General features: G+C 47.7%; 1 protein-coding gene across 1 annotated transcript in view; it reads left to right on the plus strand.

Moving 5' to 3' along the window:
• LOC136647671 (1-phosphatidylinositol 4,5-bisphosphate phosphodiesterase gamma-1-like) overlaps positions 1-25,318 on the plus strand; it is an 84,640-nt gene that overhangs the window by 10,295 nt on the left and 49,027 nt on the right. Inside the window, exons 2-3 of the mRNA XM_066623347.1 lie at positions 18,883-19,032; positions 22,646-22,739. Of these exons, the coding sequence (XP_066479444.1) occupies positions 18,883-19,032; positions 22,646-22,739 (244 nt within the window). The remainder of the gene's footprint in view (positions 1-18,882; positions 19,033-22,645; positions 22,740-25,318) is intronic.

The following is a 25,318-nucleotide window of genomic DNA, read 5'->3' on the forward strand; positions in this document are numbered from 1 at the left end:
GCCATTCTGTTTTGGTAGCAGACACAGTTTTTCCTTAAAAATGGTTATTAAGAACTTTTCTATTACACACAAGCACACACAGCCATGTTCAATAAAATCAAAGTAAAACAGTGGCAAGGATAAAACCAATAGTCCAAACCCAAAGAATATATATCATATCAGCTCAGAAGCAACTATAATCTGAGCACAGAATCAGATGGCCAACACAGGGAAGCTGTCTTGACTCTCAGACAACCAAGTTGTGCTCAAGTCCACTTTCTCTGGCCAAGAAGTTCCAGAGGATCCTTGCAACTGCCCTGTTCTGAGGCCCCACCAATCTGTCCTCCAAGGGACTGAGCGCAGAGTTTCCTCTGCTGGCCTTGGAGGACAGAATGGGAAAGGACCTTATGAAGAGGTCTACCAGATCAGTCGCAAGATCCATCAGTTCCAGCACCCTGTTTCCCATGGGGTTCCACCCAGGGACTTTTAGGAAGCTCACAAGCAGGGCTCGATGGTGGAAGCCTCTCGACTGTTGCTCCCCTACAGTTCATGTGTGCAGGCAGGGCAACCCCACACTCAGTGATCCCCACGCCCAGGTGAAGAGGGTCTTTGGCATATCTCCCATTTGTTCACATTTTGGGCACCTTATTTTTGAACACGCCTGCAGCCCCTTTCATAACCTTGAAGAGTGATCTGCATGCTGGATTTATCCATGTCCTGTAAGATGATACACTTTCACTCATGGCTCTGTAAATCTCTATTTGTTCATGCCATATATAAACAAATAAAAACAAATTTCTTTGTTCCAACAGAAGCTTTGTCATGTTAAGAAGAACTGGAATGCCTGATGGCAGTAGCAAACCTTCCCCCCCCATTCTCCCCCCCCCTGCAGTGCAAATCCACCCCTCAACTTACCTGGAGTGCACGGAACCTTGCGCGACTCCGGGACTTGTCGGGGAAGCCTCCTGAAGCTTCCCTGCTGTTTTAAACTGTGCTTCCAGCAGACCGGAAGCACAGTTTCTGACCGCGTTGGGGAGGCTTCTGCGCACTCCTAGTGCATGAGGCTCCACACCCAGAGCATTTGCACCTTTAATAGCAGGTCTGTCACTACCTATTGGGCCCCCAGTTGTTACCTGGCTGGCCCACCCTTAAACCCATCCCTGCATGGCTGTTGCAACTAATGGCCACCGCTAGGCTTCCCCTTCAAGAATCTGTCCAATTCCCCTTTTAAAGCTGTCTGAGCAAGTGGCCATTACTACAACTTGTGGTAGCAAACGCCACCACTTGATTTGCTTTAGATGGGAGAGGGATCCACTCTTCATGTGCAAGGCCCAGGTCATTTCAGGCTTTAAAGTTCAAGACCACCACTTTGACCTGGGCCTGGAAGCCTCCTTGCCGCAAATGTAAATAACCTTGTCTCTCCATATTATTGCTGTTATTATCATTGAGCACATGGCACTTTACAGAGTAGCATGCAAGACTTCCTGCCGCAACTAGTGCCTATAAATGAGTGTTGTCTTGATTGGCCTTATCACATTAGAAATCCAAGGGCTAGAAGGCAGGTGTGGTGCTGGCAAGGAGACTGTGCATGTCATGCGGCTCATTCACAGAAGGTACACCAATTGCATACAGCACAGCAGCTGCATAGAGCTCTTCCACCCCCTTCATACTTGTGTGGGGGAAGGAATTTCAGGAGATGATGTTTGTCAGGCAAGGATGAGATAATCTGTCCCTGTGGAAATTCCTTCTGCCTCAAAATTACTGTTGGTCTGGGAGCCTGTCCTCTTTTGAATAAGGCCACCTTACCCTTCTCATGAGCATGATGGTTCATGACTGCTTTGCTACTTGTGTAATATAGCTGGCCGCCTTGCGTGATCACTCCAAGCCAGGATCACAAACTGCAGTTTGATCCTGGTTTTGTATGAGTGGCTTGAAGGACTGCAATCTGCAGTTCGTGAGTTCAGCTGGCACGCTGGTTTCTGTGAAAGCAGAAATACATCATAGAGCAGGGGTGTCAATTATAAGGCCCAGGGGCCGGATGTGGCCCGCGGAAGCTTTTTATCAGGCCCTCGTGCTCTCAGCTGCTTAGCAGTGCTGGCACTGCTGAAAGGGCAGCCCACATGAAAATTAGGCTCTCCCATGTCTTGAAATATGGTCAAGATTTGTCTGTTTTTTCTTCTGTCATTTGCAGCTAATGAGTTCCTAAGTGAGGAAAAGTGCTTATTTTTGGTTATGAGCTGTTTAATGACATCACTTCCTGCCTAATGGCATCACTTTTGGCCCTCAGCAAGCATCATGAATGCTATTTGGCCCTCGGTATGAAACAAGTTTGACACCCCTGTCATAGAGCATGTGAACACTATGCTTGTGCATGTACATCAGAGCATGGTTGTCATACAGGCTGGCCCCCTGCCTGCCTCTTGCTCCTCTCTCTAAAAGACGATTGTGGTGCACCACCTTGAGCACTCCATTTATTGGAAGGGAAAGGTGGGATATAAATCATTTAAATAAATAAAAAAAATACAGATATCACCTTTACCAGATCAGGTCAGTTGTGAGCTGTGGACCTGCCAGCTGAAGCCTTGAGATGGCTCTAGAGAGAAATGGATTTAAAAAAAAAAATTCATTTGCACACACAGATTCTTCTTCCAAGAGAGCCATCAACACAATAGACGGAAACTGTTCTAAAAATGCTCTCCTGCCTGGTTCATATGCAGACAGCTGAACTAACACAGACATGAGCTGTAAATGCATTGGGAGGGGGTGGAGCCGGCCACACCCCAGCGAACAGAGGGTCCCATTGCTTCTTCAGCATTGGAACTGAATGGCAAATGAAGGGATTTGCCCGTGTGAAGTCGCTCAGTAATCCCCGCTGTGGGGAAGTCAAGCCAGAGACACTCCCCCTCCAGTCACCTCCTAGGCTGATCCCATCCAGCCCATGTCTGGAGCTGCTAAGTTTAAAGTGAGGAAGGCTCAGCTTGCAAGTGCACTGGGAAAGGAAGAGTCTGTTGTTACCAACAGGGTGGGAACTGGAAACAGGGAGATGAATCAGAGAAGCGGAACAGCGGCTGCCAGGCTTGGTGAGAACTGCTTTCTAGGCTAGGAAAGTCTGTGTTTAAGAAAGACATCAAATGACAAATAGATCTCGTCTCAAGTGACAGAGTAACTGGAGCTGTGCATGTTTCCTCGTTACAAGTGTGGAAGTTTCACGTCTGGCATTCTGTTCCAAAGTCAGTGATCTGGAAATCTTGGTTTTTCTTTGCAAGCTGCTGGTCCTCATTGCCATGAGAATGTGTAGGCAGTGCCTGCTCACATCTCAGAACCAGGGTGGAGCTGAATGGAACTTTGAGTAGCCAGAGCAAGGCCTCAGTGCTCTGGACTGGGTTCATACTGGCCGTTTAATCTGGAAACACTGTCTTTTGCTTATGTGCTTCTTGTGAGAGTTCAGGTGATATCACTGGCAGTCCTTTGCACTCTGGGATTTTCTTTGTGCTCCTGCCTTTTCCTGGATGTGATTTGTAGCAGCTCCTTTCATTTGTGATGCAGTTATGTCCATGGCCAGCCTTGGACTTACTGATGTCTAAGGCAGTGTGCCAAATTCTGTTCCCTCCTGCCTGATGACACACCAACCTCTGTGAAGGAGAGTGATGGGCTAGTGCAGGGGTGTCACAAACATAAAGCTGGATGTGCCCCTCAGAAGCTCCTTATCTGACCCCCATGGCAATTGGGCTCTCCCAGTGCTGCCCTTTAAGCAGTGCCACTTCTATTGAAGCTCTGGGAGAGATGGAAGGAGGCCTCAGAAGGCAAGGAACACTACAGAGGAAGGGGCAGACCAAGAGGCAGACTGCTGAGGAGCTGGGAGAGCCCTTTGGCCATGCAGGCTGCTCTTTCAGCAGTGCCATTTCTGCTGAGGCGTCGCTTTGCAGACCACCTCTCAGCAGCCCAGCTGCAAAGTGACACCTTGGCAGAAGCAGCACTGCTGAAAGAGTGGCAAATATTATGCAGATTTGCATATTTTGTTGTTTACAGCCAATAAGTTCCTGTGTGAGGACAAAGGGCTTATTTCTGGCCATCATCTGCTTAACGATGTCACTTTCTGCTTAATGATATCTCTTCTGGCCCTCCGTAGGCATCCATGGTGTAGGCTTCCTCGTGAGGAAGCTGCTTGAACCATTCACTAAAGAGGCTATGCTGTGTCTCCAAAACTAGACGTGATAGGACAAAATGGATGAAATTTTTGGAATCGGCACCCCAGATATACCCCGGAATTGGTGTAGCCCTTTTGGAACAGGGAGCCATTAATTATTTGATTTTTCTTCGTAAACCGCTTTATGAACTTTTCGTTGAAAAGCGGTATATAAATACTGTTAATAATAATAATAATAATAATAATAATAATAATAATAATAATTTTTATTATTATTATTATTATTATTATTATTATTATTATTATTATTATTATTATTATTTATTGTTTAAGAAAGGAAAATGAGTGTTGGCCTGTTTAATTAGACAAAAACAAACCTACCACTGGAGCGATCAGGTGCTCCTTCGCAAACAACTAATTGAGCCCACTGATTGATTCAGTGCTGCAGTCCTTATAAACATGGTGAGAGTCAGGGATACCACCCACGCTGCCACCTCTGTCGTGGTGTGCCGAAAAGGGAAAGCCCTGTACCAGGCTCCACCATGTGGTTTTCTCAGACCAGGAAGAGCAGGAGCTGGTTTTATTTAAAGGGATCATGTGAATGAAGGAGCTCCTTTGCTTGTGTGGTCCCCAAACCAGACATCCTGCACCTCCTGGTCTGCACTTGATGGAGCATGGTAAGGAAGCAGATCAATATGGCTCACGTCTGCAGTAGGCTGGGGGGAATTGGTAGCATCCACCACCCCAGCCATCCACCACTGGTACATTCCAGCTGCTTCATGGTTGAGCTGGCCCTGCTCGGAGCGATACCTTTTGAATAGGTGCACTTAGAAGACGTCTGCTCTGTCCAACATTTTGTGTCTTTCTTTAGAACTAGAGGCCACCCAGAAAGGAGAGTGCCTGAGTGTGTGCAGAAATCTTTCTGCTCACCACTGAGTACCTGAGGTGGTGGGGATCTAAGCTATTGCAAGGGCAGCTGGCTTTCCTATGAGAGCCACCTGGATGATTGATTGTGGAAAACCGTTTGCCACACTCTTGTTGTTGGCCTGGCTTGCATAGATTGATTTGTTAGGTGGATGGTCCTGCCTCTTGGGCAAGATTTTGTATCACCCACCCCTCATCCACACAGTCTTTGTCCCTAAGGTTCTCTCTCCCTCTCAGTCTTGCCAGTGGAAGTGAGAGGAAGCGTTGTGGTGGGGGTAGAATGAGGTCAGGGACAGTTACCTGCCCTGGGTCAGAGTTCCAGGAAGAGCAATCCCTGCTATGTGCTGTGGTTTCCATTCTAATGACAAACGGAAGCTCTCTGGCTGTTCCTAAATGCTGCTGAAAGCTTCAGGTCATGGCCTTCTGCAACGCCTGGTTGAATGCCACATCCGTGAGGGAAGTGACTCCATGTGTGCATTTCGCCTCTGGAACACTCCGGGGTACTCACTTCCCATTAAGTCACAAGAGGGATCTTGGCTGCACCTGAAGTAGGATTCATGGTTGCTTTCATGGCTGATAATGTGCGCATGCAGACACTGCCCTGTTCTGACCCAGAACTGTGTGCTTATGGGGAGTGTGTTGGAGCATGTATGGGAGGGTATGTCTGATAGCTTGCCAATAAAATCAAGTGTCAATATTTTTTTCAGGGAACTGTGGATGTTATATTGCCCTACTCTGTAGCCATCAAGGGTGAGGTGAAATTTCATACTAGGCATGGAATAAACTAATCTCAGCAAATATATCAGGTGAGGGAACAGAATGCAGAGCTCCTTTGGTTCAAGAACAACCTGACTGCAAAAGGGCTGTGAATAGGTATAAATTGGGAATTAGAAGGGTTGTAACTGCAAGACGCTGTAAGCAGTGAAAAGATGGTTCCTGGCTTTGAGGCAGATTTGGAGAAATATTATGAAGGATGTTGGTGTAAGTCTGGAGCTTCCTTCGTGACACCAAGACTTGATTACAAAACTCTCTGTGTGCGCCTGCGCTTGAAGGTCATAGGGGAACATCCACTAGTGCGGAATACTGCAGTCCACTTCACTACAGCAATAGATTGCCAGGAGTATGTCACTTACACACCTTACTGTTTCTCTGGAGTGTTCTGGATACAATTCAAGGTGCTGGTTGTAACCCTTGAAACTTCAATTGGCCTTGCAGATCTTGAAGATCACCCATCTCTGGATCCTGTTGTCCGAAACGGGCCATAGCAAACTCCTGGTAGTAGAGGAAGAGGCAAACACATTAATTCATTTTTTGAATTGTTGGTATCATTTTTCATTTTAAAACAAATTCCAAAGTGGCACACAAAGATTGTACGTTAGAAAAGGCAAAAAGCAAATGAAAAGCAAAAACAAAATCACTGAGATCACTCCCTCCGATCTGCCTTGGTCCCTCCTAGCTGACTCCATCTGTAAAAGGGTTTGCCCCTCTGTGCAGTTTGCTCCTCCTGAAACACTTACCCAGAATCTGCTGCAGTGTGCAGGAATTCTCAGCCAGGGTTTCATCTGCAGAAAAGTCTCTGGAGGGAAAACTATTGTAAACTGTCAGATGATCCGGACAGGAAACATCACTGGAGAGCTTATAAGAACTTAAGAGGAGACCCACTGGATCAGGTCCAGGGCCCACCTAGTCCCGCTTCCTGTATCTTGCAGTGGCCCCACCAGAGGCCTCTGTGTGCATATGTTGCTTATATAGTGGCAAGCTGCTAACAGTGCTACTTGGGGGTGGGTGGGCAAATAACTTTGGCAGGGGGCAGTTTGTCAAAGGAAAACAGCAGTGGGGGGAGAATGGTTGCCCCCCCTACCCAACTTACATGTGCCACAGCCCCAGTTTGGACTGAGCCATCATTTCCCAGCTGTTCTTGGTGGGGAGAAGAAAAACCCTGTCAGGAATCAGTGGCATGTTTAACGTCTTAATCTGGTTTGTTATCAGCACTGAGCCGACAGGGGGTTGAACTAAGTGAACTCTAACATTCTGTGGTTCTCTGATCCTCAGCAACAGCAGCTCCTTCTGCCTTTGCAGAGCCTCCTCAGTTGCACTCTTGGAAGGGCTTGAACGGCCAGTGTTCAGCTGAATTAAGCGCTCACTCAGAGTGTGCAGTGTCTGAAGCCACTGAATGGATTTTTGATTTGTGCTGTTCATTCGGTTTTCTGAGCTCCAAGTATGGAACAAAGTGATCAGTGTCTCTCCAGTATAATAACCCTTTGACCCTCCTCGAATATCGTGTGCAAACCTAGACGAGCACTGAGTGGACAGACACCCATACCAACTTATGTGATTACGCTGGGAGGCTAATCTGTCCCCAAAGGCAAACAGACCGGGTTTCATAATACCCCCTCCCCACCTTCCCTTGCAGCTCATTGGCTCAGCCCGCCAAGGCGCCATGGCTCCTTATGCACTGCACAAAGAATAACTTTATTTGTGGCTAAATAAATAAACGTTTGGGGTTTGGCAGTGGTAAGCTGCGAGCTTGGATGTCATGGAGGATGTAGGCTATGCAGAGATTAGTCTGTGGCTGGCAGCCTCTGCCTGGAAATGGCTGAAGGTTTCTGTAACAGTGGGTTGGGTGGGTCCCCCAAAAAGGGGAAACCCGCTCATCCCAGTGCAAGTCCACCACACCCTGCTGAATCCTTGGGCTGCCCAGTCATATGGCCTTGGGCTGCCCAGTCCATCTCCTCCTTTGCTGCAAGTAGGGGCATGGAGGCATGGCAGCTGTTTGGAGACTTGGAGATGATCTCCTGCCCACTGTGCCCAGTCGCAGCTGGCCTAAGGCACCGGGGGGAGGGGGCCCATCTCAGACCACCACCAGCAGGCTCTTGACACCTTTGCTTCTGGTCACCCACTGCCAGGCAAACAGTCTGAGCTCTGTGGTTTAAGGGTGACCAGCTTGGTCACCTGCTTATCTTGACCCCACAGGCCAATCCAGGCCAGGTCAGGCACTCGCTGGGAGCCCAGACCCAGGGGAGGTCTGGGTCAGCCCGAATGGCTCGGTAACAGCTGCAATATTAAAGAATAATAAGAAATCCCAACATGATCAGAAATGTGGATTATCTGGATCCCTTTCAGTCTGGCTTCAGGCCAGGCTTTGGGACTGAGACGGCCTTGGTCACCTTGGTGGATGACCTACGCCGAGGGCTGGATGGTGGGAGTGCATCCATGCTGGTCCTGTTTGACCTTTCAGCGGCTTTTGACACCATCGACCACGGTGTCCTTCTGGAACGGTTGACTGAGTTGGGACTTGGAGGCCTTTAAAGCCCTAAACGGCTTGGGACCAGTGTATTTGAGAGACCGCCTTCTATCGTCTGTTCCGGCCTGCTCTCTTCCGTCATCAGGGGGGGCCCTGTTGGTTGTGCCGTCATCTAGAGAGGTTAGGGGGTGGCGGCCAGAAATAGGGCCTTCTTGGTGGTGGCGCCTGTATTGTGGAATTCCCTCCTCTTTGAGTTGAGAACAGCTCCTTCATTGTTAACCTTCCTGCGAGGCCTGGAGATGTTTTGATTCCAGCAAGCTTTTGATGTCTGATTGCTGCTTTTAATTGTGCATAGGATTGTGCTATAAAGTAGCCTTAAAGAGAAAGAAACAGTGGACAACCACTTCTCCCCTGGATTGTGCCGTTGGGGTGGGGCCTGTATGTGTCCACACACATGAAAACGGCTCCCTGGATATTGACAGATGTCAGACATTGTATCACTCTGACCATGGAGCTTCGTGCATATGGACGGTGCTCCCAGTGCACACGGTGGCACGTAGGCGTGATCGGCATGTGTGATCTCACTGCTCCCCAGCCGGCCCACCACCCTCTGACTTCCTTTCCTGTCCTTTGTCGGTGGACAGACCTAGCTAGAGATGGGATTGTTGCTTGCTGGAAACCCCAGGAACTGACTGGTTTCCTGCCCTCTTCTCCAGGACAATAACCTAGACAGCCGGTTCTCTCCACGTAGCTCTGACTGTTTCTGTCTGCATCCCTCTGCTTGCGAGACAAAAAGGCCTCTTTGACTTGGTGGTGAAGAACATGAACTGTGAGCCCCGGGAAGTCCCCTGTTCAGATCTTGCCTTAGTCATGAACCCACTAGGTGGCCCTATGGAAGCCGTGTGCTTTTCTCAGTACAGAATACTGCATAAGACTGTGTGTGTTTTTGTCTGATTTTAAACACTACTCTGGCAAGTAATGAAGTTTGGGAAGTGGATGTTTTTTCCAATCAGGTGAAAGATGACAGAATTTTTTCAGAATCTGATATCTCAGGGTACTTAAATAAACTGGACCAGAATTTTTCTCTGGGAGCTTTATATAGAGGACAGTGCAACAGCTTATGGTGTAGCTGCTCCCTGACAGCTTTATTCAGAGGCTCTTTTCCAGAGGGGTTTTGGAGAACTTGCCATCTGAGTAAGTTGAAGGAACAGTTTGGAACCTTGTAAGGTTCCTTGTAAAGACCTTGTAAAGGCCTTCCTTAGTGAATGTAACCTTCATATTGGAAATCCTCTCTTAACCTGCGATGGTTTGGTCATGTCGTGAGAATGGGCGATGGCTGGATCCCAAAGGATCTCCTCTATGGAGAACTTGTGCAGGGAAAGTGCCCTACGTGTAGACCACAGCTGCGATACAAGGGCATCTGCAAGAGGGATCTGAAGGCCTTAGGAGTGGACCTCAACAGGTGGGAAACCCTGGCCTCTGAGCAGCCCGCTTGGAGGCAGGCTGTGCAGCATGGCCTTTCCCAGTTTGAAGAGACACTTGGCCAACAGTCTGAGGCTAAGAGGCAAAGAAGTAAGGCCCATAGCCAGGGAGACAGACCAGGGACAGTCTACACTTGCTCCCGGTGTGGAAGGGATTGTCACTCCCGGATTGGCCTCTTCAGCCACACCTGACGCTGTTCCAGAAGCACTTTTCAGAGTGCGATACCATAGTCTCCCGAGACTGAAGGATGCCAATGACTCTCTTAACCTGTGCCATGAAGAGCTTTGAGTATTCATTTAAAAAAACAAAAACATTTAATAGCCAGCCTTTCTTGCCAAATAGGTAGCCCAAGACAGGACTGAAATAAACATTGAGCTCACCTGTAGTGAGTGAAAAATTCCTTAATTTGATCAGGCAGGGAAATCTTTACCAAAACTGCCTTTATTTTTTCCTTGATCATAGAGAGCGATGACAGACCCTTCAACATTTCACAGATGGTAATAGGGAGACATGGCAACATCCTTATTTTCTTGATCAGGATCTTTGCACCCCCCCTCCCTCCATGATGCATTGCTGAATAGTTTTCAGTGCAGCAGAGTCTGTTCTTTTGGATCAAGATCTGCTGGAAAAACATGATTTTTTCCCCAGTCTGTTATCAGAAGTTTAAAGTGATCCTGGGCAGGGGGCTGGACTCTGAAAAATGACAATTTGTTGCACTATTTTAAAAAGGCGTTCCCAAAGGCCCAAGGGGGTTCAGGGATTGACTGAGGCAGGGACCAGAAAACAGGGTTGTCCAAGGTGAAAGAGACTGCTGGAACATTTGAGTTCATGACAAGTGAGTTTAAGACTTTTGGGGCTAGTCATTTTTGTATACTCATTTTGCAAGGCTTGGCTCCTGACAGCGCAGTCCTATCCCCTGCCTAAGCCATCTCTGCACCGGCTCAGAGTGTTGTAAATGTGCCATAAAGCATGTTTGTGACTATTTGTAAACTGGCAACGCCAGACCAATGACTTGGTCCGGCCTGCTAGCTCTGCATTCAGGAGTAGCACCTGCCGGCACAGTAAGGTTGTGTCAGGCAGACCAGGGGCTTGGGGATGGTGGTGGGGAGGGGGGCATTTCTGGGCAGGGGAAAGGCTGAACAAGGGGCAGATCAGGCCTGGGAGGGGGAGGGATTGGGGGAGGCGTCCTCCACCATATATGACACCTATCCCAGGCCAGGCAGCCCTTCACGGGGCTTCCGGAATTTGCACCAGCTAAATAGCTGGCACTGATCCAAGAAGCCCCGTGGGGTGACTGGAAATATATGCCCTTACCCTGTGGAAAAGAATTGGTTAGCCTTGACTTGACATGTCAAACATTACAAGGATCTGTCAGCTGTTACTTGAACATAAAACTTATGTCACACTGCAGTCTTCTACACACTCACTCAAGAGTATCACTAAACCTAATGGGCTTTCTTCTGAGTAGACATGTATAGGATTGTACCAGAACCAGGGGACATCCACTAAAATTGAGTGTTGGGAGAGTTAGGACAGACAAAAGAAAATATTTCTTTACTCAGCGTGTGATTGGTCTTTGGAACTCCTTGCTACAGGATGTGGTGATGGCATCTGGCCTGGACACCTTTAAAAGGGATTGGGCAAGTTTCTGGAGGAAAAATCCATTACGGGGTACAAGCCATGATGCGTATGTGCAACCTCCTGATTTTAGAAATGGGTTATGTCAGAATGCCAGATGCAAGGGAGGTCATCAGGATGCAGGTCTCTTGTTACCTGGTGTGCTCCCTGGGGCATTTGGTGGGTTGCTGTGAGATACAGGAAGCTGGACTAGATGGGTCTATGGCCTGATCCAGTGGGGCTGTTCTTATGAAACAATTAGGAAAGGATTTGAGTATTGATCTGATAATACATGGTTATGTCAGCCTGGGAAGGCAGCTCATCTGAGAGAAGGAAAACTCTGATCCCAAACCTCCACTGCCTTGTGGCTACAGCCAGTTATGGAAAAGGCTTCAGGAGTCAACCTCGAGGCAAAATCCGGAGCCGGAGTCCCTGAGGCAGTTCGTGGCTGAACACAGTCACGTTCTGGCAACTCCTGCGACGCCGCTGGAACCAACCGTATTGGCCTCTGCCTTTCCATTGGACCATTTCAGCGATGTGGAGAGGGGGGATTTGCTGCATGGGTAACAGACCATCCTCCATACCTACTTTACCTAGGCTTCATGCACTGGAGAGGATACTCTGTTCTAGAACCACCATTCAGAGTGTGACACCATAGTCTTCCGAGACTGAAGGATGCCAACAAGGTTGGAACTATGGTTTGAGAACTTTGCATGGTTAATCTGGACAGTAAATCATAAAAGTATGTCCAATTCCATATCTATTGCATTTTTCCTCCATTTTTAATTTCCAGTTTGATTATTTATAGTTTGCGTAGTTATTGCTGCTGAAGGTATAGAACTTCCCAGTGGCATTGCGAGGAATATAGGGAGCTGCGGGGCCACACTGGGTGATGCGCACAGGGGATGGTGACACCACTACTGATCAAAATTTTTAAAATCTTGGCACTTTCAAATAATACCATGTTATATATCATCGATGTAATTTCATACAGAATGCAATGAAATGAACCACGTTGAAATATCTATATTCTATCCAAAGTTGTAGAAAAAAAACACAGTGGGGTGGGGCGATGGTGCATCACCACGCCCACTGCCTGGGGCGTTGCCCCTCCCACTGCATGGGAGGAGGTCCATCATTTGGGTAATGCACTGGCCTACCACACTAGTGATGCCAACCCTAGTGACGCCACTGGAAATCCTGAGGTTGATTTCTTAACATTTGGAATTGCAGTTACAGTAGAACCTCTTTAAGTTGACCACCCAAGGGACTGGAGGAAATTGGTCAACATAGGGAGGTGGTCAACATATGGAAAAAAGGCATTTAAATATTATCATGTTTAGCTTCCAGGACAACAAATGCAAGGCCAAGTTATTATTTAGATTGGATTTTTAAAAAGTTATATTGCAAGTATATTTGGACTGACAATCAGCCTGAAGAAAACACAGGTCATGGTTCAGGATGTGGACTCACCTCCCTGCATTACAATCTCTGCGCATGAACTGGAGGTTGTCCATGACTTTGTGTACCTTGGCTCAACGATCTTCGACACTCTTTCTCTCGATACCGAGCTAAACAAACGCATCGGTAAAGCAGCTACCACGTTTTCCAGACTCACAAAGAGAGTCTGGTCCAACAAGAAGCTGACGGAACATACCAAGATCCAGGTCTACAGAGCTTGCGTCCTGAGTACACTTCTGTACTGCAGCGAGTCATGGACTCTTCGCTCACAACAGGAGAGGAAACTGAGCGCTTTCCACATGCGCTGCCTCCAACGCATCCTCGGCATCACCTGGCAGGACAAAGTTCCAAACAACACAGTCCTGGAACGTGCTGGAATCCCTAGCATGTATTCACTGCTGAAACAGAGACGCCTGCGTTGGCTTGGTCATGTCGTGAGAATGGATGATGGCCGGATCCCAAAGGATCTCCTCTATGGAGAACTCGTGCAAGGAAAGCGCCCTACAGGTAGACCACAGCTGCGATACAAGGACATCTGCAAGAGGGATCTGAAGGCCTTAGGGATGGACCTCAACAAGTGGGAAACCCTGGCCTCTGAGCGGCCCGCTTGGAGGCAGGCTGTGCAGCATGGCCTTTCCCAGTTTGAAGAGACACTTTGCCAACAGTCTGAGGCTAAGAGGCAAAGAAGGAAGGCCCATAGCCAGGGAGACAGACCAGGGACAGACTGCACTTGCTCCCGGTGTGGAAGGGACTGTCACTCCCAAATTGGCCTCTTCAGCCACATCTGACGCTGTTCCAGAAGCACTTTTCAGAGCGCGATACCATAGTCTTTCAAGACTGAAGGTTGCCAATACAAAATTGCAAATATCAATGAGAATTGATCCTCTTGTGGTGCTTACTATTTATATCATCTATATCTATATCAAGAGACAGAGAATAAATAGCCCACAATCAGTGCTTTAAAAAAAACCCTGAAAATCCATAAGCTTAAAAAAAATTGTAAGTTAAAAAAAAGTACTTGGTTTCATAGCAGACAGGCAGACCAATGCTATCTCTTGCCAGCCCATAGCATGTAGCATGTTACATAGCCCCAACAGCTAGAAAAAAAACAACAAAAACACTTTTTACTTAGGCTGCCTGGCCTCTACTGGGTCTCCTCAGATTCACTAAATGCCAAAAGGTGTTTGATACGGTCCCTCACTAGAAGCTGTTGAGAAAACTCCACAGTTAGGGAATAAGAGGATAGGTCCTTTCATGGATTGGGAACTGGTTGAGGACCAGGAAACAGAGAGTGGGTGTCAATGGGCAATTGACAAAAAAAGTGGAGAGAGGTGGAAAGTGGAGTGCCCCAAGGATCTATCCTGGGACTGCTGCTTTTCAACATCTTCATAAATGACCTGGAAACAGGGATAAGCAGGGAGGTGGACAAGTTTGTGGATGACACTAAACTTTTCTGAGTGGTGAAGACCAGAAGGGATTGTGAAGTGCTCCAGAAGGATCTCTCCAAACTGGCAGAATAGGCAGCAAAATAGCAGTTGTGTTTCAGTGTAAGTGTAAAGTAATGCACGGGTGATGGAAACCAAAGTGAAAGGACAGTGGCTTCACAATGCACAAGCAACCTCATGTCCCTCACAACTTGGTACATGTCCAGGTACAGTTGGCAGCCGGTGCAGGTCTGTCGGCTATGTGCAGTGTGCCCACCTTTAAAAACCCCTTCGCACACGCGCTAGCAGGCGTAGGGCAGGGATTGTTGCATGGCTTCTTGGTTTTCCAAGATGGGACAAACCAGACAAAACACAGGCCCACAGTATCGCGTTCACTGGGCAACTTACGGAGGGTTAATTAATACTCTGTGCAATGGTCAAAGTGGTCAAGATACAACTTACGGAGGTGGTCAATATAGAGAGGTTTGTCTCCCATAGTGTACATGATGCAGTGCCTGTTCATACTGTGAAAATTAGGTCAACTTAAGGAGGTGGTCAATATAGAGAGGTGGTCAACTTTGGAGGTTCTACTGTAATTAGATTAATTTGAAAATTAGTGTTGAGAAGCATGGAAGGTATGGCAGGCATAACAGTCCTCAGCAGGCCCCTTGCATGTTGGATTGGGATAGCTGAAGTTACTGTGTATTTGAGCCTCAAGGCATTTTCAAATGAAATGTCTTAGGACTCAGTCCTGTTCAGCCCTGGCGCTGGCGCTGGCTGTTGCAAACATGCATGTCCACAGCACCTGGAGGGGGGGCTGCCTCAGCACTGTGCAGAGGGCTGGCGGGAGCTCTTGCAGCGCTGGCCAGAGGTGGGTATTTTCGGGGCAGGGGAGGTGGGGAGTAGGTGGAAGGGGGCAGGGGAGGGGGAGAGGAACTGACTTGGGAGGAGGGTGGGACCGGCGGAGCCCTGCTCTGCTCTGCTCTGCTCTGTCCTGTCCTCCATGTCTGGCTGCAAAGTCCAACACAGGCTCTCAAGTCTGTGCCAGCAAAATTGCTGGTGGGGATTTAGGAAGCCCCACTGCAAAGCTTGGGGTTTTCTCCAAGGAGACCTCTGGTGGACCTGGCGGAGCTGCTGGATGCAGTGGTAGCCATTTTGGCACCACTGCACTTGGCGGAGCCTCCGGGGATAAGATTGGGCAGTTATTCCTCTCTTTCTCTTACCAATCCACCTCTTCAGATTTTTAAAACTTACAGCATGTGTCTTACATGCAGGTTTACTCAGAAGTAAGTCCCACAATATTAAATGGGGCTTGTTCCCAAGTAAGTATGCATAGGCTTGCAGCCTCAGTCTATACTAGCTCAAGCTTGCTAGTTAATTTGCAAGCATGTAAACATCTTACCACTTTCAAAATTAGTGGCCAATTTCTTTTACTGACACTGGTGGCAGCCCTTCCTTTTACCCCCTGGAATGCCAGGTGGCCTTGCAGAGGTCCAGGAGCCTCCCAGAGGCTAACCTAGTGTTGCAAAACAATCATCCATATCAACAGTCTCTTGGTCTAGACTGCATGGCCAGAAACCACACCTCAATGAGCCTCCTGGCTGTTTCTTTGTATAGAGAGAATAATGAGGGTTTGCTCAGATAAGTAGGCAGACAACTGTAATTTTAAGGGATGAGATCAAGCTGCCCAGGGACTGAGTAAAGGCAGACAGCCAGAGACAGGCTCATGCGAGGACCTGCAAGGTGGTGATTAAGTCTGGTGACTTGGAGGCCACAGAGCAAGTTTATTTCTCAGTTCTGGGGCAGATTGTCCTTGTCTTCTTGGTAGTGTTTCACAGGGCACTGCATGAGTTTGAAATGGGTTTTAGTGCCATGACTTCCACCAGAGAAACGGAGGGTTTCATAATTATGGAGAATTCTTCATCACTGAGCTGAAAACCTTTTGAGGAATTAGGACGCTTTCAGTCAGTCAGTGAGTCTGGTGGCTGCTGGCTCCACAGTGACTCCTTTTCCAGTCTGGATAGAGGGGAAGATGCCACCCTTTTTCTGCTGCTTACAAATCACCCCCAAGATGGACCTCACAAGGGCCAGCCAGGAGTCATTTGCATGGTCCATGATGATGACCAAAATCATGCCTGCCCAAGTGATGTTCAGGGTTCATCATTGCAGGGTTTATTCTCTGGGAGGGGCTCTTTTTGAAGATGGTTTAGAAGCAGCCTCTGATTCAAAATGTGGCTGCCACCATTGGTTGAATGCAACCAGGTGGTCGGACCTTTGCCATCTTCGTTGCTTACCTCTTTGTCCCTCAGTTCAGATCAAAGTGACGGCCCCAACCTTTAAAGCCCTTGACTGGCAAGAACCAGGTGGATCAGTCCAAGACTTCCCAGTGCCTGAGACAGGCTGCCATATGCTGCCCCCCTGTGTTCCTCTCGCCCTTGGACTGGAAAAAGAAGAGGGGGACAATGTGGGAGAGAAAGTATGCAAGAGAGGAGAGCGATGGGCCCTTCTGCTCCACCCTGCTCTTCATTTTCTAGTTCGGGGAGTGGGAGGAGGACCTGTGGAGGGGAATGGGTGGACAAAGGCCGGCTGCCTGAGGCGCCAGCCTCAGTTGCCCTTATGGATGGGCCAGGCTGTGAGGACCAGGATGCATGAAGCACTGTTTTCTCCTGAAAGAACCTGCCCATGCCCTAAGATGGCTTCAGAAGCTCTGCTCTGCCTCACTTGGGCACAAAGGATGTGGCTATTGCAACTGGAGATGCCAGCACAGCTGAACTGTCCTCCCCAGGGAGACCTGGAAGACTTTCCTTCTCCCCATATTCAGACAGATCCTTAAAATGCACTTCTTCAGACAGGATTTTTATGTCTGCGGAGTTTGTGGCCTTTGGAATTTATTTTTGCTCACTTACTCTTTGACCTCTTAATACATCTGTTGAACGGTGTATTTCTATATTTTTGTTTTGCTGAAATTATATTAATTGTGTTTGATGTGTGTATTTGCTTCTGAAATTTCTAAATTGCTTTGGAGACAGGTGTGTGTGTTTATACCTGTAAACAAGTGCAGTACAATGGGACTTAATAAACAATCAGACTCCGATGTCACTTTTTGTCAACACAGATCTTAAGAACAGTATGATCACCCTCTGTTTTAGGGCACAGAGTTAGAAAGAAGGTCCCTTCCCATTCTTAGTGCCTGCAAGACACAGGACCATTCATCCACCAGCTGCTTCACCTCCTCCTCAGATCAACCCAGAGAAGAAGGGCAGGTGAACCTGAGAAGAGTACTGCTGGATCAGACTAGAAGTCTGTCTGATTCAAACCTCTCCTTCTGTAAGACAAGAATCGCCTCCTGTGTTTACTGTAAGCCTAAAGATCCCTGTGGCTAAACTGTTTGGAACAGCCAAGAGCCATGAGTTTCCCTGGGTATAAAATTGGAAATAATTGGTGCTTAATTTTATCCAGGGGCAGGGTGACGAGCTCTAGAAACTAGCGTCAGACTCCAGAAACTTCCAAAAGTATATTCAGACCTAATTATAACACAGAGAAAATGAAATAGCCCGGCTGGGGGCGTGAGCAGCATTGTGGTGACAGTTCCCAAAGGTGAGGGAGCAGTCAAGACCTAAGCACAGAGGTTATTTTAAAAGCATTTTTGTCCTTTCTTGAACCCTAATGCACTTGGATCTGGTCCTGCCACTTCTGGGTAGGACAGGAAAACATGATGGTCTTGCCTATTGTGTTTCATTCCATCGGGGCAGTCAAATGGAACCCCCCCCCCAATTCCTCCTCCCTTTCAGTCTGGTTGTGCTTTGATCCAGCTCTTCCCTGCTCCTTATGTGGTGTGGAAAACTGACAGCCCAAACCTATCTGCCCCACTGCCAGTGCCGATGCAGCCATGCCAAAAATGGTGCATGCTGCATCCTATGGGGGGGAAGGCCATGGGAAGTAAGTAAAAATATTTTTTGCTTACCTTTGCGTAAACTCTGGGGTAAACTCTGCTACCAGGGTAGGTGACCGCCTTTGGGGAAATGTTACAGAACTGTACTTTTTCATATGCTACTATGTACTGTATATGATTTTAACAATGATAGTCAGTGGGGCTTATTCCCGGTTAAGTGTGGATAGGATTGCAGTCTTTGGAATGTCTGGGGAGTTTTTTTTAAACAGATCAGCAGCGACTTGGGAGGGTCTTTATTTTCAATAAATTTTTAAACTTATACTTATTGTAAACTTTTAACGTACTTACTTGATTTGATTTTGTGATATGGGGGCTGTTAAAAGTTTTCCTGCTTGATGATGTCACTTTCGGCCATGACATCACTTCTTGATCAATGACGTCATTTCTAGTGGTTTCCAACAGATTGTCATTTTTAAAATGGGGGGAAAAAATGACATACTGAAAAGTTTGATACCATTGCTCTAGATTAATTAAGCAGATTACGAGGTTAGGTGTTTTTGTCCACTCTGTGGTACCAGTCCCAATATCAAAACCATTCACACTATCGAAAGAGGCGATAACTCCGTGAATATTGTAATGGTGGGATTGACAAGCAAGTATAATTCTACCAGTCTTTGAGCAAATACTAACTTATTTATTTCTGTTCTTGCAGTGGACATTAGAGAAATTAAGGAGATCCGGCCAGGCAAGAATTCCCGGGATTTTGAACGATATCCAGAAGATGCTCGGAAACTGGACTCTGCCTTGTGCTTCATCATCTTGTACGGAATGGACTTCCGGCTGAAGACGCTGAGTGTCGCTGGTCAGTGGAGTGCCATGGGAGGAAGGGTTGTAGAGAGGGGAAGGCCATGTCAGACCTGGCTCAGTCATTCCTGTTCTGGTCAGCTCCAGATTAGATTACTGTAATGCGCTTAACCGCTCTGAGCCTCATCGCATCATGTTTTCATCACTCTGGCTGGTTTGAGACTCCGAGCTCCCTGTTCTTCTGGTGTGAGCCATCTTCACAAGATCCACACCCTCCAGCAGCCTCCCCTCTCCTATTATGTCCCCCTTCCCACCCAGTTTCACCTCCTCCCCACTCCCATTCTGCCCTTGCGCCACCCCCTCTCACGTCTCTGGTGGCTTACCTGCTCCAATGGGAGAGCCAGTGACTGTGCGGGAAGGTGTGTACAGCAACATGCTACTCAATGTGCTGTCAGAAAGCCCATTATGGTGCTTTCACAGCAGTCTCCACGTCGGACGCATGTTCCGCGGTGGCAAAGCCCAACAGGACAGGGCCGCTAGCCTGTGTATTTGTGGAACTGGTTTAAGCTATTTTCATTTTCCTGAAAATAAATATCACTGAACACAGTAGAACTTACTTCTGAGTAGACATGCATAGGACTGCACTGTAAGTCAAGCATTTGCTGTCTATTGAACTGCCCTTAGTGTACAGTTAAATCAAAATAAATAACCCCAATACGTCAAGAACTCTTTTGGGGTGTGGAGTGTCTTAGAGGCAGAGCTGCAGAGCTGATAAGAGTCTGGTGAGTTCTGCTAGGCTAACACTAAAACCAGGTCCTGTAAGGTGAATTGCAATTCTGCTTCATTGTCTCTTAGGGCATGTGTTTGCATCAGTTTATTTTTTTCCAGTTTGTCTGGCTTTTGGTCTTGTTGGATTGAGTTGGATTTGAGTTTTTGAGTATTTGAGTTGGCTACTGGTTCTGGAATGTAAAGGGTGATGTTGTCCAGCCTTTTGTCTGCTGTGGCCACTGGCCAATACAAACACACTTCCTATGACTAATAAAGCAGGGAAGGGTGTGGTGCACCTGCCTTCCATTCTCTTTGCAGGCCAGCGCAGTGAAGGCAGGATGCCAGTTCGCCTGTACTTCTTTTCCTAGAAAATATCCATGTTTCCTGTTGCTCAGTTTTTTTTGCAAAAATTATTCTAAGCAAGAGAAGTTTCAACCTCTGGCATCAGAATGATGTGAGATTGAATGAAGAAATAAGTGTTCTAACAAAATAGCAACTGGAGAGATGAATTAAATGATCAATCACAGATGATACATCTTCCATTTGAATAGGCAGATGCATCATCTGTGACTGATCATTTAATTCATCCCCTGGTCATTTGGCATTTCCTTTGGAGGTTTTGCTTCTGCTGAAATGTAGGCTGATATGTGGTAATGTGTCTTCCTGTCTATAGACATAGATTCTGAAATAGGAACATTCCAGAAGAATGCTGAAAAGTTGGAAACTCTCGCCATAAATAAAAACACATATACTTTCCTCCTGAATTTCTTCCTGGCCTTAGAAAGAGGGTGAAAGGGTTGGCAGAGTTGTCCAGAGATCCTGTTAAAGAAAGCCTCCAAGGTTCTACCAAAGACTTTGCATTTTTCCAAACATGAGTCAAGCAAAAGAAATGAAGCGTGCCTTTGCCTCATGGTGCTCATTCAGAAGCAAGGAGCCCAGTAGCTGGGGGGTGACATGGTAAGTACAGCAGGCATCACAACACGCCATGTAAGTGCCCCCTCCAGCTTGCCATCGGAGCCATTTGGGGCAATGTCTGCAAGCAATGGCGTCTCTAGGATTCGTGTCACCCGATGCGGGAGGCCTGCACGTCACCCCATGAAGTGGGTGGGGCAACGCCCCAGGTGGTGGGCGTGGTGATGTACCATCGCCCCGCCCCTGCTGGTTTTTTGGCTGTACCTTTTGTTAGAACACAGATATTTCAATCTGGTTTGTTTCATTGCATTCTGCATGAAATTACGCATTGATTGATATGTAACGTGATCATATTAGTCCTCCAAACTCTGATTTTAGTGATTTTGAAAACTTGTAGAGTCTCACACACGCACACGCACACGTACCCCGTGTCAACTTACTAAGACCTTATTGCAGCAGTTCTCAAACTTTTAGCACTGGGACCCACTTTTTAGAATGACAATCTGTCCAGGACCCATTGGAAGTGATGTCATGGCCAGAAGTGACATCATCAAGCAAATTGAAATAAATAATTATAAATAATTAAATTAAAATAAAAGAAATAAATAAGGCGGAGCCAGTCCTGTTCCACCAAGTGAATCTACTCTGAAGTAAGTCCCATAGTGGTCAATGGGGCTTACTCTCAGGAAAATGTGGGTAGAATTGCAGCCGTTGAGCCCAAGCCTATGCATGTCTACTCAGAAGTAAGTCCCATAGCGGTCAATGGGGCTTACTCTGTAGCCTGCCTTCAATAACCCCCCCCCCCCCAAAAAAAAAGAGAATCAGTGAGATTTCCAGTCCTCCCCAGTGCCTAGTTTAAAGTTCTTCTATTTCAGGCATATCAGAATAAAAACCCACCTGGCTTTACAAGTGCAAAATAGAAAACATTCCCCTTACCAGTTCAAGCCTCTTTTTTGTCCTTCTTAGTGGGGGGGGGGGGGCTGCCTTCTGGAGCATTTGTGTTCCAGCTCCATCGGATCAGGACCCTTCTGGTGTCCTCACATTTCCCTTTGCCTGGCCTGACCAGCAGCCAAGGCACGTCTGGCTGCTCGCAAGGAAACACAACCATGTGGCTGCTTCATTTTTGATAGGGCTCAATAGACTGCAGCTGGGAGGAAGGCAGGAACCTCCTTCTCCTTTATGTGTTTTTGGGGGCTACATTCATTGGATCAGGACCATTCTGACGTCCTTGGAGTCCTCTCAGCCTGCCCTTTCCAATGCATGAAGGCAAGTTCGCCTACTCACGAGTAAATGCACAGTACGGCTCACTTTCACTTTCCTTAGGGAGCCATTCATTTTTTCCTTCCTTTTTTTGGGCATAACTTTTGAATGAAAGGAGCTATTTTAATTCTGTTTTTTGCATTGCACTCCGCTGGCCATTCCGCATCCAATGGTGTATGGCATGACAGGGTAGCTCCTGAAACCGCAAAGTTAGTGCATCCTCCCCAGGGCGTGTCACCCGCCCCGGCACATCACCCGGTGTGGCCCGCACCCCTGCACCCCCCTAGTGACGCCAGCAAGGCATGCGTTGCTGTCGCTGCCCCAAATGGCTCCGACAGCGAGTTGGAGGGGGCGTATTGCAGCACCTGCCGTACTAACCACATCCCGCTCTGGCTGTGCTACTGAGGTAGCCTCCGGCATCCTCCCCCTTGCCGACCCCTTAAGTCAGGTCACAAGGCACTCCCCTCCTTCTGTCTTCCTTCACAGAGCTCTCCTTCAACAGTGGTCGTTCCTCACCCTCATTTGGTAGGGTCCTCAGTCAGGTCCTAAGCATTTTGAAGCTTAGATGCACAGTAGATGAGTTAAATGCCAGGTGAGGATCAAGTCCCAGAAATGTTCAGTCAGATAGAACTGGGCTGCCTGTTCTGCTTGGGCCTGCCCTCAGGCCTCAGTGCAGACAAGTGAATCTTTCTCACTTCATCACCATCTTCTTTCCTTCTTTTTCTCCTCAGCTTTCTGCGAAGAAGATGTCAATCTCTGGGTGACAGGCCTGAACTGGCTAGTGATGGACACGCAGCGGTCACAGACGCCACTCCAGATTGAAAGGTACCCTTGTACCTGTGTGAATAGCATAGAATTTTCTGGTAGCATTCCCATACAGAGTGCTGTAAGTACTGTAAGAACATAAGAACAGCCCCACTGGATCAGGCCATAGGCCCATCTAGTCCAGCTTCCTGTATCTCCTCTATGGAGAACTCGTGCAAGGAAAGCGCCCTACAGGTAGACCACAGCTGCGATACAAGGACATCTGCAAGAGGGATCTGAAGGCCTTAGGAGTGGACCTCAACAAGTGGGAAACCCTGACCTCTGTGCGATCCGCTTGGAGGCAGGCTGTGCAACATGGCCTTTCCCAGTTTGAAGAGACACTTGGCCAGCAGTCTGAGGCAAAGAGGCAAAGAAGGGCAGCCCATAGCCAGGGAGACAGGCCAGGGACAGACTGCACTTGCTCCCAGTGTGGAAGGGATTGTCACTCCCGAATCGGCCTTTTCAGCCACACTAGACGCTGTTCCAGAACCACCTTTCAGAGCGCGATACCATAGTCTTTCGAGACTGAAGGTTGCCAACTATAAAAATCCTGGTGCCCTCCTTTGCATCTGGCATTCTGACATAACCCATTTCTAAAATCAGGAGGTTGCGCATACACATCATGGCTTGTACCCCATAATGGATTTTTCCTCCAGAAACTTGTCCAATCCCCTTTTAAAGGCGCCTAGGCTAGACGCCATCACCACATCCTGTGGCAAGGAGTTCCACAGACCAACCACACGCTGAGTAAGAAATATTTTCTTTTGTCTGTCCTAACCCGCCCAACACTCAATTTTAGTGGATGTCCCCTGGTTCTGGTATTATGTGAGAGTGTAAAGAGCATCTCCCTATCCACTCTGTCCATCCCCTGCATAATTTTGTATGTCTCAATCATGTCCCCCCTCAGGTGTCTCTTTTCTAGGCTGAAGAGGCCCAAACGCCGCAGCCTTTCCTCATAAGGAAGGTGCCCTAGCCCCGTAATCATCTTAGTCGCTCTCTTTTGCACCTTTTCCATTTCCACTATGTCTTTTTTGAGATGTGGCGACCAGAACTGGACACAATACTCCAGGTGTGGCCTTACCATCAATTTGTACAACGGCATTATAATACTAGCAGTTTTGTTCTCAATACCCTTCCTAATGATCCCAAGCATAGAATTGGCCTTCTTCACTACCGCCACACATTGGGTCGACACTTTCATCGACCTGTCCACCACCACCCCAAGATCTCTCTCCTGATCTGTCACAGACAGCTCAGAACCCATCAGCCTATATCTAAAGTTTTGATTTTTTGCCCCAATGTGCATGACTTTACACTTACTGACATTGAAGCGCATCTGCCATTTTGCTGCCCATTCTGCCAGTCTGGAGAGATCCTTCTGGAGCTCCTCACAATCACTTCTGGTCTTTAGCACTCGGAAAAGTTTGGTGTCGTCTGCAAATTTAGCCACTTCACTGCTCAACCCTGTCTCCAGGTCATTTATGAAGAGGTTGAAAAGCACCAGTCCCAGGACAGATCCTTAGGGCACACCGCTTTTCACCTCTCTCCATTGTGAAAATTGCCCATTGACACCCACTCTCTGCTTCCTGGCCTCCAACCAGTTCTCAATCCATGAGAGGACCTGTCCTCTAATTCCCTGACTGTGGAGTTTTTTCAGTAGCCTTTGGTGAGGGACCGTGTCAAACGCCTTCTGAAAGTCCAGATATATAATGTCCACGGGTTCTCCCACATCCACATGCCTGTTGACCTTTTCAAAGAATTCTATAAGGTTCGTGAGGCAAGACTTACCCTTACAGAAGCCATGCTGACTCTCCCTCAGCAAGGCCTGTTCATCTATGTGTTTTGAGATCCTATCTTTGATGAGGTATTCCACCATCTTACCCGGTGTGGATGTTAGGCTGACCAGCCTATAGTTTCCCGGGTCCCCCCTCTTTCCCTTTTTAAAAGTAGGCGTGACATTTGCTATCCTCCAATCATCTGGCACCGTGGCCGTTTTGAGGGACAAGTTGCATACCTTAGTCAAGAGGTCTGCAACTTCATTCTTCAATTCCTTAATAACCCTTGGGTGGATGCCATCAGGCCCCAGTGACTTCTTGATCTTTAATTTATCAATGAGGTCTGAAACATCTTCTTTTTTAACCTCTATCTGACTTAACTCCTCGGTCAGGAGGGGCCATTTGGGCAGTGGTATCTGCCCGAGGTCTTCTGCCGTGAAGACGGATGCAAAGAACTCATTTAATTTCTCTGCCATCTCTAAGTCTCCTTTTATCTCCCCTTTCCCTCCCTCACCATCCAGAGGGCCAACCGCTTCTCTGGCGGGTTTCCTGCTTCTAACATATTTGAAAAAGCTTTTATTATTCCCCTTAATGTTGCTGGCCATGCGTTCCTCATAGTCTCGCTTGTCCTCCAGTATCACCTTCTTACATTTCTTTTGCCACAGTTTATGTTCCTTTTTATTCTCTTCATTAGGGCAAGACTTCCATTTACGGAAGGAAGCTTCCTTGCCCTTCACAGCCTCTCTAACTTGGCTGGTTAGCCATGCGGGCACTCTCCTGGATTTAGTGGAACCCTTCTTTCTTTGTGGTATACACCTCTGCTGG

The sequence above is a fragment of the Tiliqua scincoides genome, chromosome 4 (assembly GCF_035046505.1).
Source record: "Tiliqua scincoides isolate rTilSci1 chromosome 4, rTilSci1.hap2, whole genome shotgun sequence".
In the NCBI taxonomy this organism is placed as follows: domain Eukaryota; kingdom Metazoa; phylum Chordata; class Lepidosauria; order Squamata; family Scincidae; genus Tiliqua; species Tiliqua scincoides.